General features: G+C 31.5%; 1 protein-coding gene across 3 annotated transcripts in view; it reads left to right on the top strand.

The window, feature by feature from the left end:
* Window positions 1-21,180, top strand: part of LOC105843664 (uncharacterized) — an 84,094-nt gene extending 62,914 nt beyond the window's left edge. For 2 of the 3 annotated variants that reach the window (XM_065805456.1, XM_065805455.1), the window contains exons 7-9: window positions 5,023-5,298; window positions 20,685-20,854; window positions 20,931-21,180. In XM_065805456.1, coding sequence (XP_065661528.1) covers window positions 5,023-5,298; window positions 20,685-20,854; window positions 20,931-20,936 — 452 coding nt within the window. In that variant the 3' untranslated portion in view covers window positions 20,937-21,180. Of the gene's footprint in view, window positions 1-5,022; window positions 5,299-5,452; window positions 5,598-20,684; window positions 20,855-20,930 lie in introns of those variants that run through there. The other variant, XM_065805457.1, reaches the window with a different exon arrangement.
* The last annotated feature ends 454 nt before the right edge of the window (window positions 21,181-21,634 follow it).

The raw sequence follows: 21,634 nt of genomic DNA, 5'->3' as shown, positions 1-21,634 counted from the left end.
TATATATATATATATATATATATATATATATATATATAAGAGAGAGAGAGAGAGAGAGAGAGAGAGAGAGAGAGATTTTTTATAAATACTATTATAGAAAAAAAAAAAAAAACATGCAATAAGTAATTTTAAATTTATCTATAAATAATTCATTTATTGCAGTTTGCGGCAAAAACTAACGAGAAAATAAATATAGATTAAAAAAAAAACACATCAACTACAGTTAAAAGAAATAAATCTTTTAGTTGAATACAACAGTTATTATATATTATAATATTATATTAAAATGATAATTAAATAAAAACTTTCAAAATCTTCACTTCTAACAAGGCTGCAATCAACCACTATTAGAGTTAGAAGTTACTGGAAGTGAAAAGATGAAGTTTATTGAGCAAGATAACGATTGACAGACAACTTAAAATATTGCAAATTATATGAATCAGGAAAACAAGATGAAGGAAACAAATTTTAAAAAACTTCAAAGAAAAAAACTGGACAAATAAGAATTTTTAGAGCACTTAGGAATAGTCACAGTAAAAGGATGAGACTTAATAGCATGACAAGTAACACAAAAATTAATTTTAGTAGATGGCACAAGAGACGCTAGCTCTTTTGAGAGAAAGAGAAGAGAAGCAACATTATGTGATAATGGTTGGAAGTTGGCAGGTCCAACTATGTTTACAATGCGTTTTTGCACCTTGTCTAAAAGAGAAAGGGCATCACTGAAAGATCCACCCCAGATATGGCAACAGCATTCCATACAAGGATGAGTTTAAGATTTTTAGAGATAAAGAATAGCATCTGGAGCAAGAAAGTGGCAAGCATGATAAAGAGATGCAACTTTAGCAGATGCTAATTTTGCAATGGATCCTAGAAGTTGAAGGGTAGATGACTCATCAAGTACATTTCCGTTCATCTGATGTAAAACTAATTTATACTGTATGTTGTGTTAAAATCTGTGTGTTAAAAGTGTAGTACAAATGCAACATGAAACTTACTGAAAAAAAAAACTTTGTTAAATAGTTAAACTATTATATGGACAAATATAAGTAAAACTTTTTTATTTTAAGTTATACATAATATTAAAGTCAGACAAAAGTAGGTGTTTTAAAAAGACAGTTTTCAGTTCAATTTGTTGGAGCAAATGAAGAAATCTGCAAAACCTTTTTTATAATAACTATAAACAGTGGCGGCGTTAGGATAGGGCCTGATTGGGCGATGGCCCAGGGGCGCCGAATATAAAGGGGCGAAATTAATTGGTTATTTTACCCTTTGCCTTTTTTTTGAATGGGGTTAAATTGAGCTAGCGGCACCGTAGAAATCTCGCCCAGAGCGCTGGTAGTGCTAAAACCGGCACTGACTATAAATAAGTCAAAATATTATTTACAATGTGCATGAAAAAAGAATCCTTTGACCATTACGTTAAAAGTGGACATGAGTGGTAAGCATATTAAGTAAGAAGGTTTCAAATGAAATCATAAAAAAAAGTATTTTTATTATTTCACTTTATAATTTTTATTCCCATTAGTTGATAGTCCCTAATGTAGATCTTTAAGCACTAGGCAGTACTTAGTACTTATTCTCAAATTTGAATGTAAAAAAGATTTATTAGCTTTATATCGAAAACAGTAGTAAGCAAGAAATAAAAAACAAGTTAAGGAAACTTTAGATCCATATTCAAATCTCACTTTAATTTAGTTTTCCTTAAACTAAAAAAAAATGTGATGCTTTTGAAGGTTATGAAATAGCAAAAAAAAGAATCAACTTAAGAAAAGCATGGAAGAGATACATCAAGTTTTTTTGCAGGAAAAATGTAAAAGAAAATATGACCATAACAACCAGCTGGATAATGTAGTAGTAATTAGTTTTGATCTGCAAAATATTGTTCAGTGTCCAAAAGCTGAAACAGCTTTTTTTAAAACTAAATGTTCACAAACTGATAACACACATTAAATTTAATAGAATAGTTATTAAGTGTTATGAGTCCAGAAGTAACTTCGGGAAGAGCAGGTAATGATCTTTCAAGTGGACTTTTTTGATGATGTTGCCAAAAATATCTTTAAAGCTAAATATCATATTACTTGGAGTGATAGCTGTGGTCCTCAAAACCACAACTTAGTTATGACAACTGCCATGATTTATTTTCTGACTCAACACTAATCAGTTAAAAATATTACAATGAAGTGTAGTGTATCAGGACATTCAGCAGTTCAGGATGTTGATAACAAGCAAAAAAAAAACAAACACTGCAGTCAACTGAATTTTACTCAACAATTTCATTGACAAGACTTTTGCTTACAGTAAATAAAAGAAAACCATTCAAAATAATTAAAATGCACCTGCAGGGTTTTAAAGATTTTTAAAAAATTGCAAAAAAAAGTTTATTTTAGAAAATACCATTTTTAAAAATAACATCACTCCAAATTAAATACACACCTTTTGTTGGATGCTAAAATGTATACCTTTGCGATTTAAAGAATATTATGAAAAAGTTATCAAAATTTAATGGTTAAAACATTAAGGCACTTAAACATTTTTACTTCAAATAATTTAAATTAATTAAAGAAATTATAAAAAATTTATAAAATACTCAAAGAAGTATTTTTTTTTTTTATTGTTGTGGAAGAATGAGGGGAGGAGGAGGGTTAGGCTGTTCTGTAATCTGTAGTTTTAAACATTAAAAACGTTTAAAACTATAAGAAGTTTATTTAAAAATTTTTGTCTTTATATACAAACTACAAATAAAGAAGGTACAAGTTAACAAATTTAAATAAATTATTAGAATCTGGAATCAATCCCTTCTCTTGGGAACACCACTGGTAACATACTAAAATTGCCTTTATTTATTTTTTTTAATTTGGACTATAACCCAAATATTTTTTATAAAACCTTTTAATTCCAACAAAAAAACCTATTTATTGTTACTAAAAGTTTTAACTGAAAGCAAAAGCATTGTTTCTATTAAAAAATATTTAACTTAATTGCTTTGAAACTTATCATTATCCTAAAACGATGATATACAACCATTATGGCCAAATATTGTCAAGAATTCTCCTATAGTTTTTATGGGATAAGTAGACAAAAATTTTAAGCCAATTTTCTATACTTTCTGCACGTAAAACGCTCATTTCAGATAGGATATGACCTCAGAAAATGTTTATGGGAGCCATTTTGTCAACATACATAAAAATGATATTTTCATTCTCCTTGTCCACGTCTCCTTGTCTTCTTCCACGGCCTTTGGCATTATGACTATAGTTTTAGCACGATTTTTAAGTAAATTGTCCTTATTACTCCTTAATATGTGATCTTAGTTTGCCAATTAATAACACATTTTTTCTTCACTGTTTATGACGTATTGCTACTCTTCAAAACCGGGGTCAGAAATTAAGTTTACACTTTTTTAATGTTTAGCATTTTGGCTACAAGAAATAATCAGCATTATTTTTATTTGCCTTATTTATATCAGTGATACTTGGTGTCTGTTTATGATTTACATTAATTACTCTGTGTGTATTTATATGTATTATATGTGTATGTTACTAACATGTATTATATAACATGTGTTTTTTAGCAATTTACTCTGAAATAGAGTTCTGATAAACAGTTACTTCGTCACCGAATTCAAGTTTTATGTAGTCAAGGATTAAGCATTAAAGAAATCACTAGACAGTGTAAAGTTTCTCGAAATACTGTAAGGAAGTGGGCAAGAAAACAAGAGGGTGACGTCACAGATGCTCAGCGACCTGGAAAGCCAACAAAGTTTTCACCAAGAACCAAGGACAAGGTCAGAAAGTGGGTCAAAGACAAAGTCGGAGTTGGAACGAGAACTGTAGCTAAGAAACTGAATTTTTCAGACAGTTACAAAGAAAGAGGAAAAACAATTTCTCACAGTGCTATCAGTAAATACTTGCGCAAGACCACATGGGGAAAGCATGCCTATACACAGAAAGTGAAACCCATGTTGTCGCAGAAAAACATCACTGATCGCGTAAATTTTTGTACTCGTTTGCAAGAAGAGGGATTTGCAGATGACTCACCGGATGGTAAAGTGAAACGAGCTCACGTATTGTGGACTGATGAGAGTCCAATTGAATTATATCCGGCTCCAAACCGTCAAAATCAAAGAGTACGTACAGCAACACCAGAGTCAATACCTTATGTTCGACGTCCGAAATTCGGTCTCAAGATTATGATCGCCGGCGGCATTTCTCGATATGGCAAAACTGATCTGGTTGTTGTTGAGCAAAATAAAACTGTTGATGGAAAATATTACCGTGATATTATTCTACCTGTGTACAAACGTGCAGCTGATGATAAGACCATCTTTCCTGTGAGAAATAAAGTTATTCTGATGCAAGATGGAGCAACTTGCCACACGGCAAGAGCAACAATGAATGTGATCAACAGAGACTTTCCAGCAGTGTGGACCGACTGGCCTGGCAACTCGCCCGACTTAGATGTCATCGAACATATTTGGTCAAGACTCCAGGACAGTGTTTTACACAATCCTCGACCTCGTAATCGTGAACAGTTGATCAGACGTGTTGAACAGGAGTGGGCTGCCATTACGCAAGAAGAGTGTTTTCGCCTAGTAGAATGTCTGCCAAGGAGAATTACCCAATGCATAGAAAGAAATGGACAAAATACTGATTACTGACTATTAACATATATTCTTTGTCTAATTAAATTGATAAGACAGTAATAAAATGGTATGTGTTGAAATACTGTATTTTTAAACCGAGATATAGGGGGTCAGAAATTAAGTTTACACCCTGTATTTTATATAAATTTATAGAATTTTGAGATATTTATCTTTGTTACACAAGGCATTTTTTCCTGTATACGTAATCAAAAAGTTGCAAATTTTACATCGTCGCATAATGCATCTGGCCAATAAAAACTAATATTGAAGATAAAATTTCATATGTTAAATTTTTATTGGGAATTGCTTTAACTGTAGTTAAAGTACAGGCATGAATGAGTTTATCAGCATTTATATTGTATTCTAAACTTTTACAGGAATCTGGATCCCAATGATGACTCGTTTTTCTACCTGGGAATCAAGTTTTTGGGATAAAAGTTATGAGGCTTATGAGAATGGATTTGGTCTAATAAACCAACAATGGATTGGTTTAAAAAATATTAATCAAATAACAAGTACATTTTTTACAGATATGAGAGTTGAATATTTTATATTTGAAGATATATCATTTAGTTCAATGTATTACAATGTTACCGTTAGCTCAAGTATAGATGACTATTTGTTTAGCTATGAAACATATGATTCAAAAGGATGTAAGTTTTTTTCCTGTTTATTTACATAAAAATGCTATGTTTAGTATTTCATTAGGTAAGGTTTTTAGAAAGTTTACGAAGAAGAAGTATTCTGATTATCTCCAATGTTATCATTAAGGTTTTCATATTTGTGAACATTTTGTTTCTTTCAAAGGTTGTTCCAACCTGCTTTCTCCTATAAGGAATCCAAAGTAAACTGGAAAGCAAGTGGTTACTAATATGACACAAAAGCAGTTGCTAAATGCTCAAAGAAAGTCTTTAACATAAATAGTATTTAAAAAAAAAATTATTAAAAATAACTGGTTTTGTTTTTATCAATTGAAGCAAAGCATAACCAGCGTTCTGAAAATTTGTTACTTTTTTTTAAAGTTGAATAATCATCACTTTTGTGATCATTCTAGTGGTTTTTCTAGTTGATTTTTTTAATTTTTAAGATTTCATACCTTGAAAGGACGTTTAATTTTAGAGTAAAGTAATTATTTTTCTTTTTTTTACATATTTTTGTTCAAAATTTTTATCTGCATCAATTTAATCTTGCAAAAAAAAGTTTGATATCATTAATTCTTGCACAAAAATGTTATATTTTTAGTCATTTGTTATTCAGAAAACTGAAATATTTAGATTAAAGTTATGTTCTGTTCCATTACATTTTATTTATTTATTTTTTTAAAATTTCAAAAATATTTTTAGAAAAAATATATATATCTTCTTGCAAAATATTAAAAAGCGTAATTTTCTTCTTAATCTGCAAATAGAGTAAAATATCTAAATTTATTAAAAGTCATGGAATTTCATTTTTAAATTTGAGTGGCCACTCTGGATGAAGCAATGAGTTTTTACATTCAAAATAGTTTTTAAACTATTTTGAATGAAATAGCTCTATGAATTTAAGCTATATTGAATAAAAAACTATCGATTGAAAATCATTAGATTTTCAATTAATAGATTATTGAACTTTGTACCATCCTATATAATATTGTAAGTTTATTTGTATGTAGGCCATCGTTTAAAGATATAAACTGCTTTCTATCAGTAATTGGTGAATCATTTATAGTGAATCATTTATAACCATTTATATATTCTTGAGTTTTTCATGGCATGAAATGCGTGTGTGACCATGTATAAAATGCGTGTGTGACTATGTATGAAATCCATGTGTATGAAATGTGTGACTAAAAGTATCAAGTGTAAAAGTCTAAATCTAAAGTATATTCTTTATAAAGATAATTCGTTATATGATAAAGACTGATTTCCGATGAAAACTTTAGCTGGTTACATTAGTGCATGTTGGTAGAGTGGTCTGATTAAAAATCATCTAGGTTACAATGAAGAAGTTTGCTTTCCTTTAAAAATATAAATATCTTGGTATATTATTATTTTTTTAGTTATTTGCATTTGAAAAAATGCAAAAGTTAGTTGCACTGGTTACAACTTGCAATTACTGCTGAAACCTCCTTACGTGATACATTCTGGTTGTTTCGTAAACAAAGTTGCAATGTTCGATCGACACCAAAATGACCAATTGAGTGAACTTTCCATATGTCTTTCTGTTGGATTATTCCGGTTGCACACACTGTTCTGCACCATTTTTGAGGGATTCGTGAAAGTCGATCGGCCAGATTTAGTTCAGACGTAATCCATTGTACAATAATCTTAATATCTTTTGCTATTTCCTTTATCGTATTCAGCCGTCATTGTACTAGCAGTTGAGAAATTCCCCGAGTCTTTACGCGATATTCTTCTTTTAAAACTGCGTTTAACCATTCCACGGTGCTCTTGCTATCGCTGTATACTGTAAGTTCTTTTATTTTCCATTTACTGGCTAAATTTAACCCTCGAAGTATCGAATCTAGTTCACTTATATTAATATGGTGCGTATCACTCGTTGGTCGTAGCCATGCTGCATCTTCAATAACGATTCCTCCAATTAGAAAAAATACACCCAGTCCTATGGACGATGCATCACAGTAAAGCTCAGCTTTTTTTATTCACTGGTACCAGCCATTTCCCACCATCCGAGTCCTCTTTTTCCAAACGGTGAAGCAACTCATTCATTTTTTCTTTGCAATCATCAGAAACATACTCATTCCATGGAATATTTCCAGCTAATCGTTTGATGTATGAAGCTTGTAAACGCAAACTTCCTGCGACCAGGTAATGTCCAATAAGTTTACCTAAATTGCTAAAAAGCTGTGATCGTGTGACTGCATTTGAAGATTCGAATTGTACTATATTGTTCCGCTTCCATATCAATTCCCCATTTTTATTTCGTTCGACTCTCAATCCTAAAACACGTCCTTTTTCTAGCTCTTCTGGAGGTTTAAACTGCAAACCAAATTTCTCAAGATGCTTCGCTACATTTTCAGCTGTTTCTACACTTTCATCGACAAATATATCATCAATGTAATTATCACATGCTTTCTTCACAGTAGAATTCATATTGAGCACGTGACGAAGAATTGTAGTCATTATTGTTGGAGCCACGTTGATGCCAAAACACATTCTGGTGAAACAATACCGTTCCCCATATATAATCACAGTTTGATATGGCCACAGTTTTTTGTCAATGTGAATTTGAAGGTAGGCTTTCTTAAGGTCAAGAGTTTTTGCAATTTCAATTTTCCTCCAACGACGAAGTTTCTCTTGACAAACGTCGGCATTTGCTGTGTGACAATTTACAAATTCGTTGAGAGCGCGGAAGTCTCCCACTGGGCGTATCTTTCTACCTTTATTTTCTTGCACAACACACATGAGCGGTATCAATACTTTAGGTGGTCCCAATGCTTGCTCGTTATATGGCACAAGTATGCCAGAGTTGATCCATTCATTTATTTCTTTTCGGTAACTACTTTCATGCTTTTCGCTCATCTTGTATTCGCGGATCGTTTTATTAATTGCGGGCTCTTTATTCCAGTTCCATGATGCCGTCCACTTTTTCCCGTCGAACTTTGCCGTGAAATCCTGATGTTTTATTTCGTTGTTTTTGTTTATTTCTTTCTCTTCGTTTATTTCGTTATCTTCGTTTATTTTGTTTTCTTCGTTTACTTCGTTCTTTTCGTTTACTTCGTTCTCTTCGTTTATTTCGTTTTTTTCGTTTATTTCGTTCTCTTTACTTCTTATATAATTTGCCCCACATTTTGCCGTATTTCTTTCTTTCTCATCGTTTATTTTGTTCTCTTCGTTTACTTCGTTCTCTTCGTTTACTTCGTTCCCTTCGTTTATTTCGTTCTCTTCGTTTATTTCGTTCCTTTCGTTTTCTTTACTTATATAATTTGCGCCACATTTTTCCGTGTCACATGCTAACATTCGGACGGTACGGTTTTTATCAACATAGATTACGGCTCCTCCGAATTTTTCAATAGCATCCATTCCAAAAATCAAATCAAACCCGAATGGTTTGTCCTTTACAATTAACGAATTAACCATCCAATATATTCCATCAATTTCTAATTTGATTACCATTTCACCTAGTACTTGTACAGTTCCTCCCAAAGTTGTGATGCATTTTTCACTTTTTGAAACAAGTCCACGTGTAGATTCAGCATGAACCACTGTAATTGAGCATCCAGAATCAACTAATGCTGTTCGGAACATTCCGTTTATTTTAACTTTTAATGATGGCAACGCTGTTTCAGGGAGAATACTGGATGCCATTATTTCCAAATTCTCCCTTTTCCTTTTAAACCTTGCAATCGTTTGATGCAGTCTTTTGCTCGATGATTGTGTGAACAGTTCTTGCCTTTTGCCTCGCAGTCCCGTGCATTATATCCAAATTTCCCACAATTAAAACATGTCATTTTATTTGTTCCGGCAAAACCAGTTTGGGGAAGTAGCGATGTTGCTGCAACCATCACATTATCGGAACCATCCAACTGTCGGGCTTCTTGAGTCACTCGTTCCAAAGTAACAGCAACCTCAACAGCTTTTGCAAATGTAAGTTCTTCAGATTCCAGTAATAGCCGTTTGATCGTAGCTCCATCGTTAAAGTCAGTGATAAATTGGTCGCGCATCCTGTCATCTCTATCCGTAAATTTGCATCCTTCAGCAGCTCTGGCAATCCGTCGTAAAAATTCCGTCACACTCTCGTTACTTGCTTTTTTAATTGTTGCAAATTCAAAGCGTAGTATTAACGATGACTTTGGTTTAAAAAGCTTCATAATATTTTCCTCGATCTCTTCGTAAGTCATTGAATCGTCTTCTGGGAATGCCAGCAAGAATAGATCTTCTAATGCAGAATAAATCTGTGGTGGCAAACATGTTAATGTTATCGTTTTTCTCTTTGCTTCGTCAATGTCCACTGCTGCAATATATGTTCGCAGTTGACGGATAAACCGTTGATGGTTGCCATCAAATACTGGTGGCATAATGGCCGAAATAGCTTGTTGCATTCTTGTATTCGTTTATATACATATATTAAAAACAACTAAGCGTTTTTCAACCTTCTGTTTTATTACAAAAAATCGTATATAAATACAAAGTTATAATTCCCATGACAATTATAAAACAACAATAGTCATTAAAAACCATAAATGAATACGTGACTTTCATCACGTTTATCTACGTGGCTTTTACCACGTATACGTAATAATTTTAATTCACCAACTTTAATAGAACAAACATTAAACAAGACCACTAATTTAAAAATTGTTGAAACAAAATTTAGGGAAAATTTTAGAATGGCTGGTCAAAAGGTTGAAATTTTATTCAAAGTTTCCAAAATCTCACTAGGCCATCAACAAAAACTGATTATTTGGCGAAGGTTGTTTACTGCAAGAGTTTAGGGATTTTTATAACTCAATTCTCAGAGTTAGAGCATCACTTCACCGCCTCTTATCAAACTAGGTATTGATGGTGGAGGATCTTTCCTTAAGTTGAGTGTTATCTCCAATGGTGGATGTCAAAAAAATGTCAAAACAAGTTCAGCCTCAAATGACAAAAGCTTACTGTCTGTAGAAGAAAAAAAAGAAACAAATGCCAAGCGTCGACTACTTATTGCTGTTGCTGAAAATGTTTCAGAAACTTATAAAAATGTGAAAAAAATTTTATGTTAATTTGGGATAATTGATATGCCTTTTTTTATTGCATATGACATGAAGTTAGCCAATATCATCTGTGGTATTCAGTCTCACTCAAGCAAACACTCTTGCTGTTGGTGTGATGTTAAATCTAGTGACCTCAAAGAACAGGGAACTCCAAGCAACTTCAGATCCATTAGGATGCAATACAAAGCATTCATTGAGAAAGAGAATGGAAAAATATGCGAAAAAGGATTTTCATAATGTTATTCATAACCCATTGTTTGACCAAGAAGATGTCAAACAAGTTATTGAGTTTATTCCTCCGATGGAACTTTATTTTCTCCTTGTAATTGTAAATCATCTTTACATATCAATGCTAAAGATATGGGCTAAAGGCAAAGATTGGCCATTACTTCTCAATTTGAAATTACAATCTTATCATGGTGGAAAGTTTGTTGGAAATGATTGTCATAAGCTTTTGAAGAATATGGATGTTTTACAAAGAATTATTGAAAGAGAAAAGGCAGACCATATGCTTGATTTTGTGAAAACATTCCAACATTTTAAGAGTGTTGTTAGCTCCTGTTTTGGAAGGACATTAAATACTGCATATGTTCAACATATCAAAGACTTAAAAAACTCATATCTTCATCTCCCAGTTTCAGTCACCCCAAAAGCCCATGCAGTGTTCCACTATGTTCCTAAATTTATTGCTCTAAAGGGTACACGTTGGGCATTTTTAGTGAGCAATCAACAGAAACCTTGCATTCAATTTTCAGTGCTCAATGGGCTAGGTACAAAAAAACCCCTGTTCACCCTGGTTATGGAGGCTAGTTACTGAAATGTGTTATTGACTATAACAGCAAGCATCTTTGAATTCGATTTTTAAAATAATTCTTTTTTTTTTAAAAAAGTTAAACAGTTATTTCTAGAATTTCATTCTAGAAATACTTATAACATTTGTTGATAAGAAATATTCTTGTCTGAAATTTTTGTTTACTATATAAATTTATTTATAGTTTCATAAAAAATCATTAGTTTACAAAAAATTAATCAGAAGTATATATCTTATTTTGCAAGTACTAAATAAAAAAATCTCACCAGCAATTTGAAGAAAAGTATTAAACACCATAACACTACCATAAAGTAATTTTTTTTAAAGGAAATCATTTTTAAAGGAAATCAATCATCAGCCAAAGGTCTCCAGATCTTACTTGACTTATGCTCCAGTTATGCTGCGAAACATGATATAGTTATAACAATATTAAGTCTCAAATAATGTTTTTTAAAATTTACAACCCCCTTACCAATAGCCCTTGTTTCACATTATCTGGCATGGTTCTCACACACACTAGTCAATATAAATACCTGGGTCATTTGATCTCAAACGATATGCAGGATGACAAAGATATTTTAAAACACGTGTGCTCTATGTATGCTAAAGCTAATCTCATCCATAGAAAGTTCAGCTCTACACAAATACAAATAAAGATCATGTTATTTAATGCCTTTTGCAGCCCAATCTATGAATGTCAGTTGTGGTGTCTTAGGAGAAATAACTCATTCCATCGTCTATGGGTTGCATATAATAATGCACTTCGCTTGATATTAAACAAGCCTCCATGGAACAGTGCTAGTGAATTATTTGTGAAACATGGTGCCCATTCACTTAATGTTGTTATTCGCAAGCAACAATACTCCTCACTATTATTGCTGCAGTATATTGAGAACCTCATCATAAAAGCTTTTGTTAACTCAGACAGGTTCTTGCAGTCTCCTTTGATGTTTAAATGGAGAGATGAGTTATACTTATAACAGTTTAATTTCTTATCTTTATTTATTTATTTTTTTTATCATTATTTTTCCTTGGGTTTTATTTATATTCAAGTGCGTTAGTCTTTGTTTTATTCTAATCCACTTTATTTTATCCATTGTATATTTATTATATTGGGCCTTAAGCCTGTTAATAACTTTGGTTGATTGATTGATTGATTTTATTTCTGTATGTATGTGTTTTTTCAATGGGAGATTAAGGTTAAATGGGATTTTCTTTTGTTTGTTATCTTGTTAAAATCCATTTCAGTAAAGATATATTTCTTATTTAAGTTTATAAAAGTTGTTATTATTGTGTGTATTTCCAATATTTGGTCAATCATTTTAAACAAAAACAACAAAACAAACCTGTGGGTTTAACAACTAAAATATAAAGAGGTTTTTACATGTTTTAAATTCAGGACAACTAGAAAAAATGCCTCTAACTATGTGTTTTCTGCCCCATATTTTATACAAACTTGGACAAAAAAAGCGCTCTTTTTGCAGACAAAGTACACACAAATGTGAAGTCTAACAACCATAGAATCTAATATCCACTAGTCACATGATATTGTTACTAAATTAATTATTTGATGTAACTTTGAATCTTTAAAAAGCATAAAAACCACAAAAAGCTGCTATATTTTGTAGGAATCTCGCCGTTTTTTCAAAGGCGAGATTCCTACTTTAAGAGCTATATCTTTGCACAGATAAAAGATATCTTGCTTCTATTTTTTTGCCTGAAAGATACATATTAAGGCTTCATTCTATTAAATTTTGAAACTTCCATAGTCGATGATAAGGTTAAAATAAAAACGTAAAGCATCCGTTGTCTCTTTTTAAAAAGGTTTTTAGTGCCATACCCTATACTTTAGGTCCCTGTACACAAACCACAAGTGTTAAAAAGCTAATTTTTGTCAGGTTATAGCCAACACATATATGTAAAGAGTTTTTGATATTTTTTAAAAACTCCATAACCCAAAAGTGAAAAAAATATATAGATTTACAACGGGGCTCAAAGTGCGATCAGTAGCGCAAAGTGCTATAAAACTTTAAATGTATTTTTCTCCTTTGGCCATAGAGATTAGATTTTAATTTTTACATCTGGTGATACCTGATACCTGTAGATTAATGCTCCATCGGTCGTTTTTTTGGTCCTCAAAATTGAGGTTGGGACCGTTTTTGGATAGGGTGAATAGGTATTACTTACTTATTTTTTATGGTTTCTGTTATTAGGCGGCTTCATTTAGAATATAAAACAACGTAACTACTTCTTCATAGCTATTTATTTTTTTATAAAAAGTTTTAAAATAATAAATAAGGTAATAATCTTAATAATTTGTAATGCAACCATTTGGTACAATAACGGCTCTCAGGCGTTGTAAGCGTTTCATGCTTACTATGCAGAATTTGACGTTGTCCTAGAGACTGGGGTTGTTATTCCATTCTCTAATAAAGGTTTCTCTATCAATTTTTGCTTGGTTGTAACAATCTCCATAGAAATTTTCCGTTTTGCGAACTCTTATAGATTTTCTTTGGGGTTCATGTCAGTTGAATTCACCGGCCAAAGCAAAACCCGCACATTTTTTTTAGCTAGGAATGCTGTAACACTCTTAGCTTTATGGCACTGTGCCAAGTCATGCATGAACATGTACTCTTTATTATCAGGGAACCATTCTTGGACCAAGGATACGAGCCTGTTTTCCAGTATTAGCTTGTACTACTACTGCCTCATGGTTCCTATCACAATGTAGAGGGAGTCCATACCCATAGATGAAATCACAGATCACACCACTACACTCACAGAATGTTCAATCTTTTTCATAAAGCATCCTGGTAGAATTTTCCTCTAGGCGGCGTAGGACAAATGAGCTTTTATCTACCAAAGTTTGAAATGTTGCCTCTTTCAAGAGGCAGATCTGGAAAACGTTACAAAGATATTTTTAAATATAAAGCTATAGTTTTTAAGGGCTCTTACAAAATTATAAGTCATATTTACTTTCTAGCCTACCCAGTTGCCTTTTTTTCCTTGGCTTCAGTTAAATGTGGTTTTTTGGGTGGACAAGGACCCATCAATTTCTATTTACCAACCATCTCTAAACCGTTCTTTTGAACACGTTGATTCCTTCATTGTTTATCATTGTAGCTAGTTGAGTCAGATTTTTTTTTGTTTTTAAGACAGATGTCCTTGATTTTACGGTCATATCGTGGAGTAGTGATCTTTTTTCTGCCACTTCTGCCGACACGGTCTGGTTCTAGGGGCACATTTGTATCAATTTTTTCTTTTGATTTGGTTCGCTACTGAGTTTGAAACGCTAGTAATTGCTGCTATTTTTCTCTGAGAATGTGTAGAATAAAGAAGTAAGGTTTTTACTTCCTTACATTTTCTTGATGTTAAGTCTGAAGACATGCCCATATTAAAAAAATCAATGAGAAGTAAGAATGGTACGAATAAGAATGTGAGAATGGTAACGAATCAGGATTTATGCATTAAAATTAGCAAAAGTAATGAATTATTATTTTACTATTATTATATAACTATAACTAATTAAATTATTAACCAATACTTACACTTTGATAATCCTCAACTCAAAAAACTTGCAAAAAAATTGTTCCAAAAACGAATAATTAAACTCAATTTTTAACTAACTCCAACCACACTTTTCAACAACTGACAGCTAAATGAGGAATAAGCTAACTTTTTGACAGATGTGGGGGATTGAGGGTATTGCCACTATTTAAAAACAATAATTAAAAAAAATCTTAAAAGCTAGTAAAAAAGTGTCACATAATTTGGCCGCCCGCTGTACTACTTCGTCTTCAAGCTTTACTGTATCAGAGTCAGAATCTGATGTCAATAACGCTAAAAAAAGTAATATACGTCAGTTGACAGATACTCTTAAGACTAACTTGAAATGAAGCTCAACAAACAAGAAACATAAGAAATTCTAAGCCTGACGTTTTAGATTCTGAAACAAATCTATCCAGAAATTCATGTCAATCGAAAAATAAACCAAATATTGTAAAATAAATTCGATTTACTGTCAATCCTGGCGTGAGGATTTACAAGGAGAACAAAAAACCAATTGATTTCTTACAACTATTTGTTTCATGTGAACTTAAAAATAATATGGTGTTTGATACTAATTGCTACGCATTCCATAAAATTAATAAGCAACGTCGACTCAGAATAAACTAATTTTAAAGATTGGAAACCAATAAACGTGGAAGATATACATCAATTCCTTGGAATTTTTCTTTATATGGGATGTGTTAAATTGTCATTATTTTTTAACTACTGGACTAAGAACAATCTCTATAGATTTCCCTTTTTCTCTAGAATAATACCACGAAACCAATTTCAGCTAATGGTAAGGTTCTGGCATTTTGTAGACAGTGAAGAGTGGTGGGTGTTTTGGTAAATTTATTGGACTTCTTATTCGCTTGAATAATACAATGGACAACATCTAGTGTCTTGATAAAAATGTTTTAATCGATGAATCAATAATGCTTAGAAAGGAATGTCTCGCGTTTTCAGGCAATATGTAAAAAAAAAAGAAGACATAAATATGGTATCATGGTGTATGAGCTTTGCTAATCAGATGGTAATGTGAAAGTAAAAATCTGTTCTAAAGAGGCAACTCCCGAAATATTGTTTTAGATTTAATGTAGAACTTTCTGGGAAAAGATTATCACCTGGATACCGATAACTACTACAATTCCTTTGAACTATCAAAGCACATAATAAATCAAAAAACATAATTTGTGGTACGTTAAGAGATGACCATTATTCAAAAAAAAAAATGTGTAAAAGCTAAAACAAAGACAGACCAGAATTCATAGCCAGAGACAGGAAAGGTTTAGTGGTTGCTAAATAGAATGATAAAAAAGAATTACTAATGATTAGCGACATGCATTCGTTAAAGTTGGTTGAAGTGACGAACAGAAGAGGTGAGTAAAAAAATAAAACATTCTATATGACAATCATGGCATGTCAAAGGTAGATCAGGCTGATCAAATGGGATCGTAGAAAGACAATTAAAAGATATAAAAAACTAGCTCTTAATCTCTTCGATATATTTGTATTTAATACTAGAGATGTCCTTAATAGTGATTTTGCCGAACGCCAAATATTCGGTTAGCCGAAGCCCCGTAAAAGTACGATTCAAACCATTCATTCATTCATTCATTCAAACCATTCAAAAAGATAACAAAAATCTCCAGCTATATCTTGTAACTCTAAAGAAATTTAAAAAACTGCTTTTGATAGATACAGCACAAAGAACTAAACTTATTAAAAATAATATCGTCACCATAACTTGAACTTTAATGGGTTTAACTTTAATTTTAAATTTAAAGTCAAGTTAAATTTAAATTTAAAGTCAATTCCCATTAAATGCAAGTGAAACTAGTTTTTACATGAAACTATTTGCTTAAAACGGACAACAAACTCTTACAAGTTTGCACGCGCAAAAGATTTTCCTAACTGAAGTTTTCTTATTATTTGCCGGTGGTAGTGTATATAGTGAATGGCTATTTTTGAAACTATGTATAATTTATGAGGAATTTGCTAACATCAAACGATGAAATGTTTTTATCATGACCTACCACCTTTTTATGAATCAAATTTGCCAATGTTTTTTTTTTAATTAAAACTATTATTAAAAACTATTATTAAAAAAATTATTAAAACAAAAAAAAAAAAAAAAAAAAAACCATGTGGCGTTCTCTCTAAAATAAAATTAAAAAAATATATATGAATGCGCTGTTTGTGAAAGTAGGCCTTCTTTATTTGTTGGCAAATATTTCAAAATATATTGTTTAAAAGAATAGGCTTGCACTATACTTTCTATTGAACAATATATATCCTTTACTTTTATCTGTTTTAAGTTTTTTTTATATTTTTATCAACATTTAGATTCTCGAAAATTAATAGTGAAGCTAAAACAAAAGAATTTATATGAATTAAAATTTTCTAATCCAGTTCTCATATTAAGAATTAATTAAATTAGAAGAACTAGGAGTTTACTTGTAGATGGCAATCTCTTGATGCCAGCTTGCTTCAAGTATTCTCGTACTTGGTAAATTTTAAGCAATCGTATACTACGAGTATACTTGTAGTTCGAAAATAAATGACTGACAACTATGAGTATACTTGTAATTTTCAGCAAAAAGGGTAAAATATTCAAAAATGAAAATGGGTTATACACATTATTATTATTATTTTTTTTTTTATACATCTTCGCTTCCAACAAGGCTGCAAGCAGCCACTAATTAAAGTTGGAAGTTACTGAAAGAGAAATGATGAAGATTGTAGAGCAAGATAACGATTGACGGACGACTTAAAGGATTGCAAATTATATGAATCATTAAAGCAAGATGAAGGCAGCGAATTCCAAAGAGCTAATGTTCGAGGAAAAAAACTAGACGAATAAGCGTTTTTGGAGCACTTAGGAACAGTCACAGAAAAAGGATGACACTTAATTGAATGACGAGTAACACGAGAATGAATTATAGTAGATGGCACAAGAGACGCTAGCTCTTTAGAGCAGTGCCCATTATAGTATTTATAGAAAAGAGAAAGAGAAACAACATTACGACGATGTGATAATGGTTGGAGGTTGTCTGCAAGAGCAGGTCCAACTATGTTTACAATGCGTTTTTGCACCGTCTAAAAGAGAAAGGGCATCATTAGAAGAACCGCCCCAGATATGACAACAGTATTCCATACAAGGCCGGATTTGAGATTTATAGAGATAGAGAATAGAATCCGAAGTAAGAAAGTGACGAGCTCGATAAAGAGATGCAACCTTAGCAGATGCTAATTTTGCAACTGATTTGATATATGGTTTCCAAGAAAGATAGGAAGTAAGAGTTAATCCTAGAAGATGAAGAGTAGGTGACTTATCGAGTACATCACCGTTCATAAATATAGGAAGATCTAAATTATTGCGATAACGATTGGCTGAAAAAATTGAGTTTTATCTGAATTAAAGTTCACCAGCCACTGTGAGCCCCATGCTGTAGCAGAAGTGAGATCTTTTTCAAGTACAAATGCCCCCTCCAAGCAATCAGAGGGTGATGGTTTCATATCACGACAAGAATAAATGGTAGTATCATCAGCAAACAATGCCACCTTAGATGTGAGAATATCTGGAAGATCATTAATGTAAGTTAAAAAGAGTATAGGGCCAAGGATTGAACCTTGAGGAACCCCTGAAGTTACAGAATAAGAAGAAGAGTGTTGTCCATCGAGGACAACTTTTATGCTACGATTGGAAAGGAAGGATTCAATGATCTTAAAATGTTGCCGGATACACCATAAGAAGAAAGCTTATGGAGAAGACCAGCATGCCAAAATTTATCAAAAGCTTTTGAAATGTCAAGATTGATGGCCTTAACCTCTCCACCTTTATCTAATGCACGATAAAACCTGTCAGTTATTACTGTTAGCAAATCAGCTGTAGAACGAGAAGATCGAAATCCATATTGATGGTCAGAAAGTAAGTTATTACTTTCTGACCATCAATATGAATTTCGATACACATTAATTATACACTTTCGTGATGAATAGGTTAAACAAGTTTGGTACCCGTATTTAAAATGCCATTGATGCACACTTATATATAATAACGTAGTACTACTAGGGTAGTACTGCGTTATTATATATGTGTGTGTGTTTGTGTGTGTGTGTGTGTGCGTGTGTGGGTGTGTGTGTGTGTTTGTGTGTGTGTGTGTAAGTGTGTGTGTGTCTATATATATATATATATATATATATATATATATATATATATATATATATATATATATATATATATATATATATATATATAAATATATATATATATATATATATATATATATATATATATATATATATATATAAAGTTGTTAATATTGATACCTTTAATTAGTTGCTAGACCAGTTGTTTTTACTTTTTGAAACAAAATTTTATATTTTATAGAAACTGGTGTTATTTTTTATTGCATCAACGATGTGTGTTTACATTTTAGCGGTCGTGTTTACATTTTAGCGGTCATGTTTACATTTTTGCGGTCATTTTTAATTGCGTGCATCTACTCTTCCTAAAAAAAAAATATTTGTATTGTATCAAAAAAAAAATCATTCTATTTAATATTTTAAGAACTCATTGAGCTCATTCATTGAATTCATTTTAATAAATCGTTGAGCAAAGTTTTTTCATCTATCAACAATGGGACGCGGTATACACGGAACAGATATCTTTCGTAACAAGTACAAGTAACAAGTACATGCATTTCGATATAAAGAACAATTCTGAACAATTCTGAAGAACAATAGCTCGAAGATTGTGATGACCTTGTATTAAATTCATTGCTAATATTTTACTTAGGTTGGTTCATTTTGGTTCATAAGGCAACAAAAATCCAAGTCTCGAGAGCGAATGACAACTCCCAGAGAAGACAAGTCTAAGTTTAATTGCTTTGGATCCGATGGAGAACAATATATTTGGTCATCCCCAACAATAACCTGCACAATCGGCAGACCTAAATCCGATAGAAAGTTTGTGGTAGAAAGTTGTCAGAAACATAAATCGGTTGACGGCAGCAAATACAGACGGACTTTGAATTGAAATAAAGACTGATTGGGACGCAATTAAAGCTGAACAATGCTAAAAATTGATCTCGTCAATGGGCTATTGTTGTCAAACAGTTATTGACTCAAAAGGATACCCCACTAAATATTAACTAACCTCAAATAATATTTTTCTTAACTGTTTATACGAAGAATTTCATGATTTTTGTAGCAAAAGGACGAAATGAAAGTTTTGTACAGGGTAACCTATTTAAATTATGCAAAACAATTTAAATAGCACACCATGTACAGTACACCATGAAGTACAAGGTGCGCTATTTAATTGTAGATAAATTATTCTGTACCTATAAATCATTGATTGTACTGTTTTTTTAATCAAGTTACTTTATTTTCTTACTCAGTAATTTTATCTTTTAAAGATAATATTTTATTAGGCTAAAAAAGTTTAGATCTCAAAAATTTAGATCTCTAGAAAATATATCATTGCATTGAACATCTGTGCTATTTATTTTATTGCCACTGTTTATAGTTCTATATAAAAAATATAACAGCTCTGCCATTACCAGCTCTACCATTACCAGCTCTATAAAAAGTTAATACAGTTGAGGAAAATAAAACCAGATTTTTTGGTTTTGTATAGAAGTTAATGACTTGACTGGAGGTCGTCCATAAATTTCGTTACGCAATTTTCAACAGTTTTGACTCCTTCCCTCTTCCCCTTTTCTTCAACACAACATCGTAACTCTTTCGCAACAAGACCCGCATAACTCGTCACAAAACCACTTACTTTTTTTGTTTAAATCAATTAATTTAAATAAGTTAATTATTTTTAGCTATAAAATAAAAATACTCAAATCAATCAAACTTATCTAGGTTTGATTGATGATGATGGTTTGATTGATGATGATGGTTTGATTGATGATGATGGTTTGATTGATGTATTCTTTAATATAATGTTCAATAGTTATATAAATGTTTAGCTCTTGAACCGGATTTATTTGATGCTAATAACACGACGTTTAAAAGTTGCAGTAACTGGTGGACAACTAGCTGCATTGAAGCAACTCCTACTTCAACTAATTACATATCTTATGGCTCCAGTGAAAATTTGTTTTCTATACAATTTTTTTTAAGGACAAATGGACCCAAGGTAGGCTCAATATATTTGAGATATATAAATTTATAAGTGATTCAGTTATTTTCAAGTAATTTTTCTTTCTATTTAGAAGTAAGTTCCAACGTTTTTATCAACATCATTTTAACGAATTAAACAAATAATAAACTGTTGAAGAAATAAAATGTTTCGCACTGGTATGTGTTGTGTAATGAGAGTTTTTACTCGACACTGATTCATTTTTTTAAAATATATATTATATTATTTATCAGTTCTAATACACTTCCTATTGTAGATAAAGATTTATTTGTAGTTAAAAGAAAATAATTTATGCATTTTTATAATATATTTCAAATTATTTATAACTTTTTTTTTCACACTTACTCCATCATTTTCATCGATATAAAAATCTGTGTGCGCTTTGTTAAAAAAATGTGAAAAATTTCGTGTATTTAAATTAGTAGCCATATAGCAAGGAGCCAATATAACGGTTAAAAAAAATTGTGCAAATATTTCAAGTCAATTAGAACGAGACGTCATAGGGTAAAGTGATTAAATTCGAGTCAGTGACCAAATCCCTGCCACATTTTAAATTTAATATTTCTGTCTTGGTTTCTGCATTATGTTTATAAATGCGACTTTTTTGAGACTGGTATGAACTCAGCCAATAAAAAAAAAACATTATTTTAGTTGGCGGGTGTTTATAATAGAAGAAACATCATAACAAATATTTATCTAAAAAAAAAAATACTACTTTAGATTTAAAATATTATGTAAGCATCCAGTTTGAAGCTTATAGACATTAAATATTTATTG

Source organism: Hydra vulgaris, chromosome 09 (assembly GCF_038396675.1).
Source record: "Hydra vulgaris chromosome 09, alternate assembly HydraT2T_AEP".
NCBI classification, from domain to species: domain Eukaryota; kingdom Metazoa; phylum Cnidaria; class Hydrozoa; order Anthoathecata; family Hydridae; genus Hydra; species Hydra vulgaris.
This window is presented reverse-complemented; position numbering and strand designations above follow the sequence as displayed.